The following is a 22,242-nucleotide window of genomic DNA, read 5'->3' as shown; positions in this document are numbered from 1 at the left end:
TTCATTAATCTAAAAGTGTGTTTGCAATAAAAACTAATATTTCACAAGTATACTAATTTAATGACTTAAACATACTTCTTAACATTGAGAAACATAATTTCAGTTGCAATAGTGTTTTCAATTTAATGAAATCAAATGTCATTAATAACTATTTCTTTTTTATTTTAAAGAGTGCTTTCATGCCTACTTTATTTAATATACTAAAACACTTTGTTTTCAAAATAATCACTAATAATTATATTTAACTTTTACTTAAGTTAAGAATCAAAGTTGTTGTTTCAATCACAAATTGTAAATAAATATTTTATGAAATTTTTTTTGTTAGAGCATTTTTTAAATATAATACCTATACGTAAATTTAGCAGACAATTTAATACATACTTACATCAATGAATTTATACAGTTTAAATAGAATTTATTCAAGCTAGAAAAAAAGTTAAATTGAAATTTATTCTACAGAAATAAATGAGCAAAAAATATTAGTAAGTTCAAAAAAAACGAGTTTCTACTAAAAATTTTTGAAACAAGCTTTGAAAAAAAATTGAAAAACATAGACTGTACTCAAAAATATTCGGACAAAATAAATACTTCATTTAAATCACCGCTTCAGTAGATAGTAGTTTAAAAACTTCAATTAAGAATTATAATTACTTGGAGCTTCGATAAAAAATTAACATCAAACTAATTACAGTTCTATTCGGATTCACTTGCGCTGGAGGCAGCCGTTTTGTTTTTCCTGTGACGCGCTGTACGAGGAGATGGAGTTTTTTCTATAAATAATATTTACATAAAAGTAATAGCAATAATAATTAAGATATTTTCATAAATTACAACTTCAAAAAAATACAACAATTAGTTATAATACACTTATCAGTTATTTTACATATGCTATAAAATAAATTTATAAAATATATTAACAACTTTTTATACCTTAAATGAAAGTTAACAAAAATTTTAAGAGATCCTGATTATGTAAACAACCATAAATATATATTTAATTGTTTATTATCGTCTAAACTAACGAAGAGCTTGGAGGGTTTCTTTTGGGATCCATTCATAATCTACATTGTCGCTTCCAACATCCAGAGTAGTGGCCGCTTGAGGACGTTTGCTCTTTCTACCCTTCTTCTTACCACCGCACAAATGGAATACACCGAAAAGTGTCAAGCTGGCCATTCCACCCAACATCAAGTACATGAAGAAACTGCATGAATAAAGCAGCTTTTTATTAAAAACCAATTAGTAACTTCATTAAAAGTATTTATAATTTCTAATCATCTATTTTTCATCACCTTCAGCGTAGCTTTCTCAGAATATATCAAAAAATTTATCATAGAAAATTAGAATAATTTCTAATAAAATGTAACCATTTACTTTAACTTCACTTTTAATCAAAATCATAATAATTTTTACATATATTTTTTTGTATTTCAAATCAGCCACGAGATTTAAAATATTGAGCACTAAAATGACTATAGAAGACTTAGATTTGATAAATAAATAAAATATATATCAAAATTACTAGGTTTGAAGTCATAAACTTTAAATATTGATTACAAGTTTGTGTAAAATCATTATAGCAACTAGAATTTAAAACAAAAAATGTGATAGATTATTAGCATCTGATTTTCACCTACACTTCAAGTCCTAGGTTTGAGAAAAAAAAATGATGGGAGAAACTTGTTATATTATTAAAAACTAAATTTGTTTAAATAATATAATCAATAGAAAGTTGAAAACTTAAACAAATTAAAAACAAACTTTTCAGTATCTAAATCTTCTTCATTTTCTGCAATGACGATTGTTGAGTTATATACAGCATCTTGGAAAACATTTCCTTCCTAAATAAAGAAACAAAGCTGAATATTTATGTAAACTTTTTTTATGAAACCAGTACTTTTTACAAACATTAAACAACTCTAAGTTCTACAGTACCAATAAAAAACTTTTAAAATATACAACTTAGTAAATAAACTTATGGTAAAAATTGTTTAAATAATTGTGTTAACTTAGTACTTAAACTTTGAAAATATTTCAAATAAAAAAGTATTTCTGTTTATATCAAAATAGAAAAAAAATGATTATTTTTGTAAGCTTTATTTAATTTTTTATAAATCTTTCAAAAGCTAATATGATGGTAATTTAGAATAAAAAAAAGAAAGTTTAACAATCTTTACTGCTGACTATAAAATGTTTAAAAAAACTTATGATAATATTAGTTATGCATAACAGATATATAAAACACTCTCCCAAGTTTTTCTGTGATAGTTTATACGTATTTCACTACCTTTCGTCAGAACCTAACAGTAGAACAAATTTAAAATTATGAATAGTTTTTAAACAGAAACACAAAAAGTTAAAACTAACAAAGTAATAAGCGCAATAAATAATCAGTGTAAAGTAATAAATAATTAAACTCAAATACTACTAACGAAAAAAAAAGATGATTTAACTAAATAAAGACACTTTGTAATCGAATTCCTTTTGTTTGCACAAATCTAGTTTCTCTAAAAATATGGAGATAGCCTCCAACGTCACGATTATTTGAAAGCAAAGTAAAAGATTTAACAAAAACATCTTACTATTAAGTGTGTCTAAGAGTTATATTTCTTTCAAAACCTTTATTAAAAGTGCTGTTGAAGGATCCGATACCAGACCAAGACAAAAGTTGTATATTGTACAAGTTTAATTGCTCTTGCGAAAAGAGCTATATCGGTCAGACTTCGAGGCATTTGAAAACCAGGATAAAAGAACACCTACCTGCTTGTGTATTGAAATTCATTGAAAAAGAACCAGAAATTAAGACAACGGCAACAAAAAACGCAGCAAAAAGATCTTCAGTTGCAGAACATCTAATAAATAATAGAGATTGTGCTAGGAAATATGAAATATCCAGATTTAGAATAATCCATCATTGCAATAGTGTATTTGATCTCGTGAAGTTGGAGGCTATCTCCATATTTTTAGAGAAACCAGATTCGTGCAAACAATAGGAATTCGATTACAAAGTGTCTTTATTTAGTTAAATAATCTTTTTTTTTTCCGTTAGTAGTATTTGAGTTTAATTTTTTATTACTTTACACTGATTATTTATTGCGCTTATTACTTTGTTAGTTTTAACTTTTTGTGTTTCTGTTTAAAAACTATTCATAATTTTAAATTTGTTCTACTGTTAGGTTCTGACGAAAGGTAGTGAAATACGTATAAACTATCACAAAAAAACTTGGGAGAGTGTTTTATATATCTGTTATGCATTTAAATAAAGTAGTTAATAATGTATGAAATAATAGTTATATTATTAAAAAACAAGTGATAACAAAATTATGACATAACAATAATACTAAAAACATACTTTTTTTAGGAAATTTTAAATAAACTACTTAAACTCATTTTTAGCTTCTAAAAACAATAGTAATTGAATGAAAATTAAAATTTTTGGCACCTATTTTTAGTAGTAGAACAATTCTTAAATATAAACTTACAGAATCTTGGTAGTTGACAAGAATAGTGAGGCCAAAGCTTCTTCCACCGGCTTGTTCACTGGCAAACATTGGGTAGCTGAAGGATCCTTCCTTCCCTGACTCGATCAACTTGTTTGCTCTCAATGATGTGAACTACAGAGATGAATATACTCAATTGTAATATTAATCTATTTTATAAAGTCAAATAATTTTTTTTGACTGTTTATAAAACAAAACAATAAACAATGTATAAACTCATACCACTAGTTGAAGTACTTAAAAAATAGCTTAACTCTTTGTTAAATTAAAACAAAACAAGTACTTTTTAAATTAAACAAACGTTTTGAATGACGTATTCCATTTGCTGAGGATAACGAAGTGAACCCTCAATGCTTGTTACAATAAAGTTGTTGGATCCACCGTTGGCGAAATGAATGTATCCTTTGGATTTCTTGCCAGCAACAACTAAGGCTGTAAGTTAAAATAATAATTTAGTTTTTTATTATCTTTAGTGGTAACTGTTAAGAGCATAAGGGAGAAACCTTGTTTTTTAAAAGTTGAATTTATTATGCAGAGTTCTATCCATCTATCAGGTACTTTTTACCGCATAAAAAAAATCTAAAGCGATTTTAGAGTTATTAAGGAAAAAGGGCGATGAGCTAAAAGGTTTCCTGATGAGAGCATTAGCTAAAATGATGAAAAAGACTGTTTCACTAAAAATCTATCTTGTCGTTAACTTTTTTTTTTTTTACACTAAGTCTATTACAAACATTTGATATAAATATCAATTATAAGATAGTCGGAACAAGTAAAAAAATGACCTTAGCTTTTAATAAATAAAAAATGACCCCAAAGTTTGAACAAGTAAAATGATGACCCCATATATGCTTAGACAAAAAAAAAATTTCACCTTGGTCACTTTTGCACAATTGACTATTTTGTACTAGAGTAAATACTATTAATTAAATTAGAAATTATGAAAATACTGATAAAGGTTAAATGATAGGGGTGACAGAGATAGTAAATAACATAATTGAAAAGAAAATAATAAATGAAAAAATAATAAAACAATGATAACAAATTAACAAAAAAGAACAATATTAGAAAGAAAAAAAAAACAACCAAAGTAAGGGTTAAGAATAACATTGGTAGTTAAAAAAATAATACATATATATAATATATTATCAATAACAATAAAATATTAATAGGAAAAATTTACCGACCAATGGAAAGGGGTAACAATGATAGTTAAAAAATAAAATAAATAAACCAAGTAATAAAAATTACCCCAAAAGTTTGAACAAGTAAAAAATATGACCCCAGAAAAATTGAGATTAAATAAAAAATATAAACCCAGCTTTTGAAAAGTAAAAATAAACACCTGGGGTCTTTTCTTTTACTTGTTCCAGATAGTATTTAATTTCGAAAAATAAGCATTCTATTTTCAAAGGAAAAAAAAAACTTTTTTTAAGTGTTTATTTTCAACATTTTTTAAATAATAAGACTAGAAACTTTTTAAATTATATAAGGAATGTTTCTTAAAAACTTGAGCTCATACAAAAAAAACTTCTAATTTCAGGGAAAAATTGATACTGAAAAAAAAAAAGCTGTGGTCAATAAATTTATATTGGTAAAATCTATTTTCTCTATCATTTTAAAATAATTTACATCAATTTTTTCAGGAAATAATCTTTTCAATTTTACACAGCAAATTGGAGAAGCATATTAAAAAAAAACTTAAATAAAATAAAATAAAAAATTAATTTTGTCATAAGTTTTATTTCAAAAACTTAAATAAAAAAATCAAACTCTGTTTCCTACATGTTGTTTAAAATCTATCATAGTAGATATATTTAAAACAACTGCTCAAAAACTGCAGAAGGAGATAGTTTTTTAGTGAAATAGTCTTTTTTTTGCCTTTTTAGCTTGCACCCCAAATAAAGTACCTATAGAACATTCTAACTTTGATAACATATATCTTACAAAATATTTTTGAATCTTTTAAAATTATATTTACAACTGGTAGCTTATTTTTACCACCTACGAAAGTGATTTAACCCCTATGGCCTTAAAAAAAAGCTCTTATATTCTATAAAATAAAAATATGGAGTTCGAACTTCACGCATTGGTTTAGGAGCCTAAGCGAAATTTAAAAAAATAATACTCATAAATAAACTTGAAAGTAAAAAGAGGTATCCAATTATTATTTACTTAAAATTTTAAATTATCTAAAATATATTTGAAAACAGTAGTTTAACTGTTTAAAACAGGGATCCTCATACTGCAAAATTTTATTGCAACTAATTTGTTATAGTTTTTGTTTAAAAAAAATCATTTTAAAATCTTAGCTTTATCTTTAAATATAATCTATCCTACATTTTTTTTAAAGTTGGTAAAATCTTTTTTTAAGCAATTTTTTTTCTTTTTAACCTGCCTACCCCTGTTTAAAAATTATTGATTTTGTGTGTATATTATTTGATATAAAATTTTATTCTAATAAAAATCATGCTTGTTAAATCAGTCATTTACCATTAGTAATTTGATCATAAATATATAATTGAGAGCTATAATGAATTTATTTTCATATTGAACACTGTAAATTAAATATACAAGGAAAAACTAACGTTCTACGCCAGAGTTGAAAATTACAGAAGTAGCTACATCTTTGTGTGATGAAATTTTATCAGCATCAGCATCATCCTCTAAGTCCTCAGTCTGTAAAGAAAGTACTAATTGTTTATAAAGAAAAACTAAAAATAAATAACAACTAGATTTATTCAATAGAAAAGCAGATAATTGTTCACGTTTACCGCCAACTTTGCTTTAACTCTTATAAATTATAACTACTCTTTAATTTATAGCTCACAATTATTAAAATTCTCTATCTTAAACAAAACAAACAATTTTCTTTTACATTCTTTGCAAAAGTAACTATTATGACTTCTTCCCATATGCTTAAAAGACACATGAACAAACTCACTGTTAGAGCATCACTTCCATCGTCTTCATCTTCAACAACTCCTTCCTCTTCTTCCGCTTCATCAACAATTGTGTCTTCAAAGATCTCATCTGCGTCTTCATTTACTGCTAAGTCCTCTTGTCCATAAACTAAAAGCAAAATATTTATTTTAAGCCTAGTCGCTAGTATGAGATCTATTCAATTTTAGTTAAGTAAGTCAAGACTAACTTATGTTTTTACAGTTATAAGTTTGATCATATGTTTAAGGACAAACAATTGATGCCTAATGTATACCTTTTTTAAACACTCATATATAAAAAAACAAACTTTAAGGGCATAGGGGGATGAACACCTTTTTTTTTGAAATTTGATCTTATTTTATATAGTTTTTACTAAGCTACAAGATGCTTTTTACAGATTTAAAAAATTCAAAATAATTTATGAGATATAGCCATCCAAAGTTGGAGGCAACAATAGGATCCTTATGGGAGGCGCAAACTTAAAAGGCAAATAACTAGAAATCACTAAAAATCTATCTTCTCCTACGTTTTTTGAGATAACTACCTCAAATTTTCAGGAAATGTTCCTTGCAATATTTAGAAAATTATGTTGAAACAAAATTTAAAAAATAAAAATTTTATAACAAAAAAAAATGTTTTTTGTTTATTTTTTAAATAAAATTTTTATTTTTAAACTTTTTTTAAATTCTTTCCGACAGAATTTTCTAAATATATCAAGGAACATTTCCTAAAAGTTTGAGGTAGTTATCTCAAAAAACGTAGAAGATAGATTTTCAGTGAAATAGTCTATTTTTAGTTTGCGCCTCCTGTAAGAAACCTATTGTTGACTCCGACTTTGACCGGCTATATCTCAAAAACTATTTTGATTTTTTAAATCTGTAAAAAGCATCTTGTAGCTTAGTAAAAACTATATAAAATAAGATCAAATTTCAAAAAAAGTGTTTACCCCCCCCCCCCCCTATGCCCTTAAAAGACTTAAAATATGTTTTACTAAAGCCCTAAAAAAACATATGAAACATATTTTCATAACAAACATTTTAAAGATACTAAGTAAAGACATTACTTGAATCTCATCTTTTTTTAACTTTATTAAGTAGGGATTAGACTGAAATTTAAAAAGTTAGTGTAAAATAAAATAATATTTTAAGTCTTGTTTTTAAACTATTATAACAAGTATATTTATTAAGATAAATGTTAACTCTATAGTAAACTTTAATTATGAAACTTCTGTACACATTTTTTACCACAGACTATTAGTCTAGTAATAATAAATAAATTTAAATATGTTTTCTTATTGAGTACAAAATACAAATGAAGTAAAATAAATTCACACTTACTTAAAAATCATCTTAAAAAATTATAATTTGCATTATATGAAAAACAAAAACGAACCAGTTATTTATAAACTGATATAAAAATAACAAGGTTTAATTTATAGTTATAGGAACAAGCTATCTTATAATGAAACTGTTTCAAAAATTACCTGGCTGAAAAGAAACTGCAGCAAACCCAATGAGAAAGAAACAAAGGAAAGTCCAACTAAATATTTTCATTCTAATTTTTTCAAAGTCTGCTCAATTCTTTTAGTCATACAAACATGTAAAAACAAAAAGTAATAAACAAACAAGAAAATTCCAATGAAAAAAAATTTGAGTTGGAAAAAAAAACTACTGTGTCAATTTTTTCAAGATAATCAAAATATAATATGTTAGTAAGCCAACTTCAGCCCTGCTATATATTTGAGTATATCACAGATGTTCTTGTGCTAAAACTTTATTTCAACTAACGGCGTTTCACTGCTCTCAAATAAATTTAAGAACAGATCTACGGATTTATCGAATATCTGTCCCCATAACCGACGATTCTACTTTAAATAACTCTGTCTATTTATGTACTAATATATTTCACAAAACTCACATATACTTGCAAGTTTAATACTTCATGTTTTCAAGCTGTATAAATTATTGAACAATTTGTTAAAATTATTATGACGTAACATTTCTGCACAACTCAATTTAATTTTCATTTTTAAAATCTGCCTATTCTTAGAGCTTTTTGAGGTTAGTGCCTACTTTTATTAAATTTGTTTTTTTTGTAGACAATTTTATAATTTTATGCTTTTATCCCAAACTTTGTTTTTAAACCATAAAGTCCATTTATAGTTACTACCTAGATAAATACTATACATAATTATACATGCTTTTTTCTGCTTTTTTTCTAATGTGTGTTATCATTTTATAGACTCCGTAGATCTGTTCTTAAATTTATTTGAGAGCAGTGAAACGCCGTTAGTTGAAATAAAGTTTTAGCACAAGAACATCTGTGATATACATTCCGATAAGCTTAGCTTATCAGGATCTCCAGGATTTAACGCCTTATAACGTTACATCTTATATATTTGAGTATAATTTTAACAACATTTACAAAAGTTTTTAAGAATATCCAATACTTATGAACTAAAAAATTGCAAAAAAAACTTGAACTTAAGCTTACATAACTTCTAAAATACTTGAAGAATAAAATAAGTTAAACCAGTTTTAAAAATAGGAACTGTGTACAAAACTAATTTTTATTTTCTAGTCACCTAAAAAGATATAATGGCAGCTTAACCCCTACTTCAACCCACTGTGCAGTGTGTAAAGAAATTAGTTTACTGAAAATAGAAATTAGTTTAATGTACAAAGAAGTTTGTTCACCAATTTATTAAAGTTACTGTAATTACAAACAAAAATATATCATAACTTAAGTAATTCTAAATAAGTAATGTATTAAAGTAGTAAATATCTTTTTACTCTTATTTTGAAAAAAAAAATTGGTCTTTGTAGGAAAACAACTATCTATTTATTAAAAAATTTAAACCTAAGATGATGTTGCACCAACCTTAAGCTGAAATAATAATATATTCAATGGCTTTTTTAACCCTAATTTTAGGCTAAAAATCAATGTTTTAAGCCTATTATGTTTAGTCTAAAAAGATACTTTGTTTTAAACAAGCTATATAAAAACATAGCAGGAATTAAATTTATTTATTATAAACTAAAATATTTAATCAATTTAATTTTACAATGTCATAATCAATACAAATTATTTATTTGTATAATTGCTTTATATATTGTAAAATAAAAGCAATTAAATATTTAAGTTTATTAGTTTATGATAATTAAATTTAATTTTATTTATGTATTTAAAAAATATTTACTTTTAGCCTAAAACATGGTTAAAAAAGACACTAAATATAAAATAATTTAAGCTTGATATTGGTGCGACATCATCCTAGGTAACTACTGAATTTTTTGATAAATATTTTTATTTATAGGTAATTACCAAAAATTCTACTTTTTAAACCTTATAAAAAACTTGTCCGAAATAATTATTCCATTAGGAGCTATTAAAATAGCACTTTATAAAAGCACTTACCACAATGTATTTTTTTAATACTTATTATTTAATTTAAAAAAAGTAGTAAAGTTTATAATTTACCTATCATTCTATTAATCAACAAAATTGGCGAAAGTCTGCAGAACAAGTCCGGACTTTCGTTTGCCGTGAGACAAGCTCAAATTTAACAAAAGGGTTGATCATGCCAATTCGATCATCAGTCTACCAAAACTTGTGGTCTGATGATCGAATTGGCATGATCAACATTTTTGTTAAATCATTCTATTAATTATGATTTTATTCAAACTTTGTTTTTAACTAGTGTAGTATCCAGGGTTGCCACTCTTTGAGTCAAAAAAACTATCTTGGGTAGTCTTGATTTTTTCAAATCTCTGAAACTTTTTTTCAAAGTTAAGGGCATGGGAGGGGGTAAACAACCTTTTTTTTTTTGAAATTTGATCTTATTTTATATAGTTTTTACTAAGCTACAAAATGCTTTTTACAGATTTTAAAAATTCGAAATAATTTTTGAGATATAGCCGGTTAAGGTTGGAGGCAACAATAGGATCCTTATGGGAGGCACAAACTAAAATGGCAAATAACTAGAAATCACTAAAAATCTATCTCCTCCTACGTTTTTTGAGATATCTACCTCAAATTTTCAGGAAATGTTCCTTGCAATATTTAGAAAATTCTATTAGAACAAAATTAAAAAGGATTGAAAAATAAAAAAAAATTTACAAAAAAATTTAAAAAAATTGTTTTTTTAGTTTTTTTTAAATTATTTCTTTTTTTATTCTTTTTGACAGAATTTTCTAAATATATCAAGGAACATTTCCTGAAAATTTGAGGTAGTTATCTCAAAAAACGTAGGAGAAGATAGATTTTTAGTGAAATAGTCTATTTTTTCCATTTTAGTTTTTGCCTCCCATAAGGAACTTATTGTTGACTCTGACTTTGACCGGCTATATCTCAAAAATTATTTTGAATTTTTTTAATATGTAAAAAGCATTTTTTAGCTTAGTAAAAAGTATATAAATAAGATCAAAAACCAAAAAAGGGTGTTTACCCCCCCCCCTATGCCCTTATAACAATGAAGTTTTTGACAAAATTGGTTATAAAAAAGTATTTAAATAAGATCAACTAGACTTCATTTGGGATCTAAAAATATCTTCTGAGATTTTACAATTCTACTGGACAAGACATTAAAACGTATCGGTGGTGTCTAACTCGATAACCAAAAGATTCTTTTGCACCAGGTTCAAGGACTAAATATTTTGAGCATTTTTTTATTGTTCAATAAACTAAACTATAAAGTTATAAAACTATCCTGAGTTTTTTTATATATAATTAAAACTATCCTGAGTCAGCATGAGTTTAAAAACAAAATTCAAAATATCCTGAGAGTTTAAAAACTTTAATATATCCTGAGTGTGTGGCAACCCTTCTGTATAACCTAGCCTGAAATTTCTAAAAGATACCTAAACTAGCCAGAGTTTTTTTAAAAAGTGCCTGAGTGTGTGGCATCCCTTTAATTAGCTGTAACTAAAGCTTTTTTTATAATACATTTTGAGTTCAATTCTGTAAAAAAAATCTTACACTTTTATGTCCAATATAAACTGTTCATGTTATTTCAATTATAAACATTTCATTAGGGCATAGGGGGGGGGGGGGGGTAAACACCTTTTTTTGGTTTTTGATCTTATTTTATTTAGTTTTTACTAAGCTACAAAATGCTTTTTACATATTAAAAAAAATTCAAAATAATTTTTGAGAATTAGCCGGTCAAAGTCAGAGTCAACAATACGTTCCTTATGGGAGGCGCAAACTAAAACGGCAAAAAAAGACTATTTCACTAAAAATCTATCTTCTCCTACATTTTTTGAGATAACTTCCCCAAATTTTTAGGAAATGTTCCTTGATATATTTAGAAAATTTTAATTTTTTTAAATTCTGTTCTGACAAAATTTTCTAAATATTGCAAGGAACAATTTCTGAAAATTTGAGGTAGTTATCTCAAAAAACGTAGAAGATAAATTTTTAGTGATTTCTAGTTATTTGCTGTTTTATTTTGGGCCTCCCATAAGGATCCTATTGTTGCCTCCGACTTTGACCGGCTATATCTCAAAAATTATCATCTTGTTGCTTAGTAAAAACTATATAAAATAAGATCAAAAACCAAAAAAGAGTGTTTACCCCCCCCCCCTATGCCCTTAAATCTAATTAAAAACACCTTATTATCACTACTACAACTTAAAACACTATCTTTTACTATAGTAATATTTCAAATTTTCATTTAACACATCATATCAACTTAGAGCTAGTATTATTTTATCTATAAAGGCAACAAGGGTTGAAATGGTTAAATTTTATGCTAGTTTAATTTTCACTTATATAATTCAATTGAAATAAATCTATGACAATATTTAACAACTATAATTTTTGTATGGTTTACATATCCCTATTGATTGAAATAGAGTTAATTTTAAATTTTGTGAATGACAAATTTTAACAAAAAGTTTATGTATACTAATGTAGTGGTCATAAAAGTTAATAGTTGAATAATAGTCCTGGACAAGACGTTAAAACAGGGTTGCCACTTGTTTTTTCAAAAAAAATTCCAGGTTTTCCAATTTTCTTTTAAGTATTTAAAAGTACACATTTTTGGGTGTATTTTTAGTTTCAAGTTAAGTTTAAGGTAAGAAAACTGTGTTAAACAGTATAAAAACATTAAAAAGATACTGTAAAGCTAATTTAAATCTTTTTTTATAAAAAAATTTTTGATGAAGACAAAAAACTTTTATCTATGGAACCGATTTTTTGTCAAATTGAAATTTTATTACTGAACATAATAAAATTGTTAAAAATTTCAGGTTTTTCCAGGTTTCGGTTACCCAAGATGTCCAAATCCAGGTTTCAAGGTAAAGTGGCAACCCTGTAAAAAAGTATCTGTTATTTGCCACTTGTTAACCAAAAGGTTCTTTGTGTACCAGGTCGTAGAACAAAAAAATTTGAACGCTTTTTTTGTTGCTCAATAAACTATATAGTAAGCTTTAGTGGTCTGGTGTGCTTCCCACATATGTCCCATAGCTGATTAACGTCAGAGTGGTTTGATTCAACCTTGAAGAAAAATCTTATAAAAATAATATGATCATGTACTTTTAATCATACTACTTCTAAATGAGCTAGTTTTAAGTCTTGAGTTATTTAGACTTCTTTTGTATATTAAAAAAATTCAATAATTGTTATTATAATCACAAATAATTATTTCAAAATTAACAATTTAATTTGAAGTGGTACTAGTAGCTTTTATAAAAAAAATTAGTACATAAAAAACACCTACTAGTTTTAACTTTTGCTTAGCATCATTTAAAAAAGTAGAAAAATACTAACTTCAGAGCAAGAAAAATACTAAAATATTATTTTTCTAGGCTAATAGTTTTGTTACATATTACAATTATTTTGTTACATACTAATGTTACAAACATAATTAAAATACTATTTAACTAGCTGTAAAAATAAAATTTAATTTAAAAACAGTAATCATTTGAAGAATTAGAAATAAAAAAACATATTTAAAAATAATTGAAAAAAATATTTTTTAAGTAACAGTTTTTAAATTATAAAACAAAAATTAAAATTGCTTTAAGGCATATAACTTATATTCACTTTTAAATACATTTAAATCCATAAAGTATTTTGATTGACAATTAAAAAAAAATTTAAATATTATTTACTTTAAGTAAGAGAAGTTATACATTTTAAAACTTCATTATCTGAGCCAGCTGTTCTCATGGCAGCTACAATGCAAATGTTTGAAACTGTACTTGCCACATCCAGTTATGCTACATTTAACTTTTACACGTAGTAAAACAATTCAAATGAAATTACCAAAGCTAATTTGTAGCCATATTATCTCAAAAAGACGACATATCAGCGAACAAAAAAAAATCAATTAATTTAGTTTAAAAGTTATACTAGTTTAGAAAACAGTATATTAAAAACTAAACTGTTAAATTTTTTTTTTAAGTTTAAATAAGTTTAAATCCGTTGTGAAGAGTACTAAATATAATTATTTTAAGTAGTACAAATCTTCATTTTAAATGAGTATTTATCTGCAACACTACAACAGCTGTAAAAAAATTGCAGTGTAGTTTATTTAAAAAGTATTATGTTCTATTAACTAAATTTGGAGAGAAATTAACTTTGGATACAAAAAAATTGATAGCTTAACTTAGATATAACTATTAGTGAGTATTAGTATTGTTTATTCAACGACAAAAAAAAACATTAAAGCTATTTGGCCTAGGACCTGGTGCACAAAAAACACTTTCAGTTATCGAATCGCACACCACTTGGATACATTTTAAGGTCTTATCAGGACATAATATTTAAATAAGATGTAGTCTGAGTGAAAATAATGTAATCTGAGTAATGTTTGAAAATTTTGTAATGTTGCTTCTAAAAAAGTTATAAGAAATTTTTCTTGGAAATTTTTTTTAGATACAAAATTCTGCTCAAACTTAGTTTATTCCTACGCACGCTGACACTATCTGTATGGGTAGTTAAAATTGCACGAGGGGACTAAATTGCTCGAAGATACTTATGCACAAAGACAATTTTTCACGAAGAGACTAATTTGCACGAAGGGTCACTTTTCCACAAAGATACTTTTGCACTAGGGGATATTTTTGCACGAGCAGACAATTCTGAACGGAGACATTTTCGCACGGGTTGAATTTTTATTGATTTCAATAGTTTTTAGATTTTATTTTTTTTAATTTACTACCGCTGTTACCCCTAACCCTTACCTTCGGTCGATAACTTTATTTATTTATTTTTTTTAAATTTACTATCACTGTTACCACTAGGCCCTAACTTTTACCCTTGGTCAGTAGCTGTTTCCTTTTCTTTTTAATTAATTTATTTTTATTTAATACTTCAAACATTATCAGCTAATTCATATTTAATGCAAAAACAAATAAATAAAACACTCTCTCAAGTTTTTTGTGATAGTTTTTACGTATTACACTACTTTTCGTCAGAACTTAACAGTAGAACAATTCTAAAACTATGAATAAGTTTTTAAACAAAAACACAAAAAGTTAAAACTAACAAAGTAATAAGCACAATAAATAATCAGTGTAAAGTAATAAATAATTAAACTCAAATACTACTAACGGATAAAAAATAGATAATTTAACTAAATAAAGACACTTTATAATCAAATTCCTTCTGTTTACACAGTTCTGGTTTCTCCAAAATGAATTGTGCTAGGAAATATGACATATCCAGATTTAGAATAATCCATCATTGCAATAGTGTGTTTGATCTTGTGAAGTTGGAGGCTATCTCTATATTTTTGGAGAAACCAGAACTGTGTAAACAGAAGGAATTTGATTATAAAGTGTCTTTATTTAGTTAAATTATCTATTTTTTATCCGTTAGTAGTATTTTTTTTGTTTATATCTTATTATTCATTTATTTTATGTGTATTATTTTGTTGCATCAAATTGTTTGTTTTTAGCATTATTCAATTTGTACATGTTAAATTTACAAGAAAACGCATAACTTATTTCGGCTGATAGCAGGCCTATTGATATTAATTAATAAAAGTAGTATATTATATATAAACATAGATTTATATTTAGTATATAAAACAGTATGCTAATATAATCATTAATAGTTTGAAAATAAATATTGAGTTACAAATACAAATATTTAGTAATAGTTTTTTTTCTAAATTAACAAAATTTGACATTTAAAAATTAAAATATATTAAAGAAGCAATTTTCTACTTGCAATACTCATAGTAAAAATCTTTGAACTTTTAAAAATATTTAAAAACTATATGGAACATTAAATAAAATAAAGGAAGTTTCAAAAAACTCATACATACGTTTTAAAGTAATGAAAAAAGAAACTATATAGAGTTTAAGATAAAAGTTACGTCGCGATACTAGGTTGTTATAATTTACTTTTGAGCGGACTAACTAAGGGAGATGCAGTTTTTAGGTGTTTTGATTAAAAAGACGACCGATACGCTTGAGTGAATTTGGGATTGTTTTAGTACTTAGTTATTTCAAAGTTTTATCAAAGTGATAAAGACAATGCATTTTTGAAAAAGTAAAAATTAAATACATATTACCTACTAGACTTATAATTAAAAAAATTTTAACGGACAAACTATTGCCGTTCAATAAAGTGAGGTAGTATGAAGAACTGATAAATATTGTAAACTATTATAGTAAAAATAAATAGGTAAGAAAACTGAAAAGTAGTAAATTTGGTTAAACTTAAATTAAACTTCTTTTTTTTTTATCCATGCAAAATAGGAAATTTTTTCTTTTGAATCCAGGCTTTTAAGTATATTTGAAGATGATAACATAAGAAAAGTACTTTCGTCAAAACTAAACAAAAAAAAACTAATTTATAGCTAAAGTATCAAGATAATATTTCGGTTGTTGAAATTTAACAACTTTAAACAAACTCAAAAAAATTTCCGCATGTAGTTTCTGTTCGTCTAAATTTAATATAACTTATATTAAATTTAATATAAATTGTCCTGGACAAGACATTGAAAAGTATCCGTGGTGTACGACTTAATTACCGAAAGGTTCTTCGTGCACCAGGTCCTAGGACTAAATATTTTGAGCATTTTTTATCGTTCAATAAACTATGATAAATAACAAGTTTCCAAAAAAATTTCAAAGTTTTTCTGTCAATAGCTTATTTAAAAAAATTACTATAAAATACAAACTATGTTTTATGATTTTAAATAACACGAATTTTGATTCTGTAACAAATTTTGAAAATAAAAATTTTTGAAACAAACGACGACTTTGAAGTTTTTTATAGAATTACAAATTAATTATTTTTTTCAAGTTTTATTTACTTAACTATAAAAGTTTACCTGTGTAAAAAACTAACTTTAGTAAACAAAACTTTATCAACGTTATATCAACTTATAAATAAAAACAAATTATACAGTAATCTCCCTTTATTGCACCAACATATGTTTCTGTGTGTTAACGAATCAAAACACTTCAACTGGGTTTCTAATGGAAAGAAATACTAATAATAATAATTTTTATACTAATACTAATAATTAAATATTAATAATAAAATAATTTTCAATGGATAGAAATAAAAACCCATTTGAAGTGTGTTGATTCGTTAACATACAGAAACATATGTTGGTGCAATAAAGGAAATTTATTGTATAATTTGTTTTTATTTATATTTCAGTGAACTTGTTTCACTAGGATATTTTGTTAGCAAACGATTAAATCTATATTTTAAACAGTTATATTAACTTATATTCATGATGATTAACTTGTTTAAGTTTTATTAAAGCTAAAAATATAAATTATGTTTTCTGATTTTAAACAACATAAATATTTTGTGTTATTTTTTTGTCTCTTTCTTATGTGTCTTACAGTTTAAGTGGCCTAGGTTTTGATGCCTGGGTCCTGCGTATGACAATAAACTTCCAACAATAACAAATATCTAAGATAGATATAAAAAAATATCTAAGTTGTATATATTGGCTGTATTTTATTTTATAAATTTTATTTTAAATGTTTTGTCTAATTTTAATATCAAAAGGGTTTTGACTAAGACTAATTAGACGTGTGAAGTTAGATTAACTTCTAGTGCAAAATGTTTTACATATTTAGATTTTAAACTATTAAAATTAAGTTATGTAAAATTGTGTTTAAACAAGCTATTAAAAACACATACTTAATACTAAATAGAAGAAAAGTTTAATTTTTAGCTGTTTTATACGTATGTAATTACTAAATCATTAAAACACTAAGAAAAATCTCCGGTAGGATTGAAATGTAATTTTGTTTTAACTAAAGCTGTTATCAAGTTGGTTGCTGTCTTATTTAAATTAAACTAATATTTTACAATCAGAAAATATATAGTTATTTTCAAGTTTTAATTAAAAAAGGGTTTTAGTTTTGTACAACGCTTATTTAATGCTCTTGCTCTATTATAACCTGTGCCCAATAAGTAAATCTATAACTATTTTTACTGTTTTGTAGATAGATTATTGATTAAATTAAATGCTAAGTTTTTGTAAATCAGTTTTGTTAATCTGCATTATATTAGTAAAGTTAAAGATATGCCATGAATATTTCTTCTTCTGAATATAAGATAAAAAGAATATATTAATGTTTCAAAATGTTCTCACTACATCATTACAACTTTAGCACAGGTGCGTAGAGCCGTAGACTAGGAAACACGGTCATAATATCATTTTATTTTTCTTGAACAGAATATTGTTTAGTAAACCGTAAATTATTATTTATATTATAACCATAAATATTTATTTATTTAAACAATAAGTAGTTTTATGAATTACTCACTTAATGTCAAAGCTGTTTGTGTATAAACAGAAAAAATTGTTTTGAAAAATTTTAGTCAGTCATGTTTGATAATAGACAAGAAATACAAACTATAACTCGTTTACCATAAAACTGTACAAAATAAGTAATGAACTTTAAAGACTCAATGATAATTTTGCATAAGTATTTAGTATAACAGCAGCTTTTTTTTTTTGCAAAAAAAAAAAATATGTTAACAAGACATTTGCAACTGTTTAAGAAAATGTTTTAATTAAAATTCGCTTAAAACGTTGATGAATTTTTTAAATACGTTAAACTTTTAGTAATTTTGTTATTCGGCGTGAAATATTCTGAAAAACTAGTTGTGATTTAAAATTATTTTTACTAGACAATTCAATGTAAAAGAAAATTGATTTAAATATAAAATTGTATTATCAAAATGTAAAAAAATACTTAGATTTTACTTATGATTATTGTTTTTAAACTTTCTTAAATTTTTTTATAAATTTATTAGGTTTTTGAAATTTGTAAGTATATTAAGTCATGAAAAAAATTAGAAACATTATGTATTTTATTAAGCAACCAATACACTTTTTCTTATCTTTTTGAAATCGATTAACTAGTTTAAATATTTTAAAAGCTAACTAAGCTTGATACTTTGTTTAATTTCTCAATGATTGTAGTATGAATTACAAGGTAAATAGAACATTCCAATAAAGCAACGATTTTCTGAGTTGTGTATGTTTAAAGTTATTATTAATAATGTTTATAGTGTTAAAAATGTTTTTAAATCAATATTATTTTAATATTTTTTTATTAACAACTGTAACGAACTTTTATTGGGCATAACATTACTTTTATGGCATTATTGTATACTTCACTTTAAAACAAAAACTTCATTTAGGTTTGAACAATGTTTTATGTACCTGTAACTAATTCTTTTTAATACACTTTTTTAGTTAAACAACCAACACAAAATCTGTATTTCATTAGCTAAAACATTTATTAATAATTTAATAATATATAAATAGAAGACAACTGTTTAGTAGAGGCCAAACCAGATATCCACGTGCGATACTTTTGTTTTAACTATATTTCTGTAAACAACTATGTTGCCATTAAAATATAAAATATATTTTAGTTATACTAGATAATTGATAAAAAAGTAAGTTATCAAAATAAATTAGTTATAAACGGACTTTATTTTATTTTATTCACATTTAAGTTAAAATTGACTAACTAGGTTTTTTAAATTTAAACGGTTTACTTAAAAATTCAAATTAAAAATTTCTCTTATAGTTATTCTTCTATGTTACATTATAGTTATCTAAAATAGTATTTTTTAGCTTCGGAAATGTATATAAAAATGCATAACCTGTTTTATAAGAACGCAAAACTAAAAAAGAAATATGTTCTAGGAAACAAAAACTGCTAAAAAGAAGGTAACACAACATAACATTCGTATAAAACTTGAGTGGTGTTATCTTATTTTTTAAAGTACTAAAGTATAAGAAAATGTTATATAACTTGTAAATACTTTACTGTGTTTTTGCAAGTTTTGAATTTAAAAAATTTAGTCAAAAAATTCTTTATTGCAGTTTAAAAAACATCAAAGCAGAAAAACTATTATTCTTAATATTATATTAACAATAAAATTTAACTATAAACGATTGCTGTGGTCCTAATCCGATGAAAGGCTAGTTAAAAAGTTATCTGATTATAAATCTTTCAATTAAAACCTATTTAAACGAAAATGCGTGCTACTTTTCATCAATCAATTGTGACAACTAAATTATTTTCTTTGATGTCGATTTTTTTTCTTAACAGAATATGTAAGTTTTATGTAAAGAAGCATTCATATGAGTTTATAACGTTCAAATTTACGCAACTTTAATAATTGAAAAAATTAAAAGTACAAATAAAAATTAGACAAGTATATGTTTTTTGAAAATTTTGATATGTCTTTTATTAATCGACATTGTGATGTGCAAATACTGAAAATAATTTTAAAAGTAGTATTAAATTTTTATACATGTTTTATTTTATTTAACAGCTCTCAGTTAAAAATAATAAGTATAACAAACTTACTATATCATTATAGTAAATACAATTTTTGTTAGTTTTTGTAACTTAATAATATACTAGATCTAAACTTGTTTTCGTTTAAGTTACTTAAAAGTATTTATTTGAAAAAAGTAAGAATACGTTTAGGACGTAATGTGTAGAACAATTTACTTGTACTACTACATAAGTTCGCTACGTCCTCATCTCCTTAACTTCATAATTCTAAAAAGTTATAGAGTAGAATAATAATAATTACTATTAAAGTTGAAAACCCTACAAACTTTTATAAGTTTGTTTTTGTAGTAAAATTGATAAACTATTTTTTGACATTTACTAAAGACTAAATTACTGTTAAAGTCGTAAAGTTAAAATTTATTTATTTTAAAATATAGGAAACAAGTAGTACTTTATTAATTCTATTGTAGGATGATATTTTATTATATTCAAAAATTATTAGCGATATATTAAGTTACTTTTGTTGTTTGTTTTAGTTTTAAACAGTTTTATGTTTTATAATAACGTCATAACAAATTTAAAACTTTATATTCTTGAAATTTTTTTTTTGCAGCCATTCGAAAAGCCTTTAGAATTAAATAAACTTATTAAAATAAATAAAGCATTTTGAAAAAAGTTTTTGAGTACAATTTCATTTTTTATTTAAGTACGAGTATTAAAATAAAATTCACTTATAGAGCTTGCATTTACTTTAAAAAAAAACTATCAACATTTTAACAAACGTTTTACAAAGATGTATTTACAGACGGACGTAGTTTTTTTTGCGGTAGTTATTTTTTTCATTAGTTTTGCTACATTATATTAAAGTTACTGTGAAATTTGTAATGAGATAAATGACTAATTTAGTTGCCCTTAAAAACACAAAGAACCATTATTAGAATCTATTATCCCCTTTTTTAACTCTAGTCGGTAAAATGAGCTGGAATTACTGGTTAAAAGTTAAAAAAAATAATTTAAAGTTGTTCTTTATTTCAACTATGTTAAATCAGTTTTCTTTGGATTAGAAGAAAAATAACGAAGACATTGTTTTAATTATAAAACTAAGTTTTTTTGTTACGATATCCTGCGTTAAACATTAATTAAATGATAAACTTAATAATTAGTCAAATTCCAACATTTATATAATTAATTGTCTTTATTAAAGCGAATAAGGAACATGCTTAAAAAAGATAAATCTTTGGAAATTAGTTATGTAAAACTAATTAAAAACCAAAAAAGAGTTTACTAGTCATCTGTTAATATGACTATAAAAATATTTTTAAATAAATTGTTTTACTTTGTACAATTTTTTTCTGGTAAGCAAGCATAAGGCTTCTATAATATTTAAAGCATAGACTAAATTTTTTAATAAGGTATAAACTTGATGGGTCTTTGTTTTTCAAAAGCTACGTTAGTACAACATTTTGTACTACTAGGCTCAAAAACTAAGCGCAATCAACTGGAATCTAATATATTTTTTTGTTTTTAAGTGTTTTGCATCAAATAAATAGTTTTATAGACTTTTTAAAACAATTTTAAACTGTATTCTGAGCAATAACCAAACTATTCATTATTTAATTAAGCTAAATTGATCGATTTTTAATCTCTGAGCTAATTTGTATGGTATTTCAAATACACAGATATTGTGGAATTTTTTTAATTTCCTTAACCAATTTAAAGTTGTAAATGCTTTCTACTGAAATTCTTTCAAGCAGTACAAAAACTTTACTTAGTTAAGTTATTGCAAGTATTTTTACAGCCAAGCAATTGGTTTTTACGCTAAAATAAATTTACGAAAATAATAATCAATAAAACATAAAACATTTATTGCAAATAAATCATCAATTTTTTAAGAATTTTTAACTAGGACTATCATTAAGATGTTTGATAAAAAACTGTCTTAGATAAGATTTTATTAAGTATTTATTATAGCTGTGTAAAAAGTACTTTTCTGGGATTTTAATCATTTAAAACTAATATGAGGTATAAAATAGAATAAGACAAATTGAGCA

At 24.6% G+C, this 22,242-nt stretch overlaps 1 protein-coding gene across 1 annotated transcript; it reads right to left on the bottom strand.

Moving 5' to 3' along the window:
- Positions 1 to 429: 429 nt before the first annotated feature.
- LOC145829390 (translocon-associated protein subunit alpha-like) lies at positions 430 to 8,021 on the bottom strand. The gene is made up of 8 exons (XM_082937164.1): positions 7,924 to 8,021; positions 6,442 to 6,569; positions 6,086 to 6,176; positions 3,802 to 3,932; positions 3,483 to 3,614; positions 1,762 to 1,841; positions 1,023 to 1,204; positions 430 to 770 (listed from the first exon to the last, which is right to left on the bottom strand). The coding sequence occupies exons 1-8, from the start codon at positions 7,991 to 7,993 to the stop codon at positions 694 to 696; spliced, it is 891 nt and encodes a 296-aa protein (XP_082793290.1). The 5' UTR covers positions 7,994 to 8,021; the 3' UTR covers positions 430 to 693.
- Between the last annotated feature and the right edge of the window lie 14,221 nt (positions 8,022 to 22,242).

The sequence above is a fragment of the Thalia democratica genome, chromosome 2, assembly GCF_965202585.1.
Source record: "Thalia democratica chromosome 2, ktThaDemo2.hap1.1, whole genome shotgun sequence".
NCBI classification, from domain to species: Eukaryota; Metazoa; Chordata; class Thaliacea; order Salpida; family Salpidae; genus Thalia; species Thalia democratica.
The sequence above is the reverse complement of the archived record's forward strand: the minus strand, read 5'-3'. Positions and strand labels throughout refer to the sequence as shown.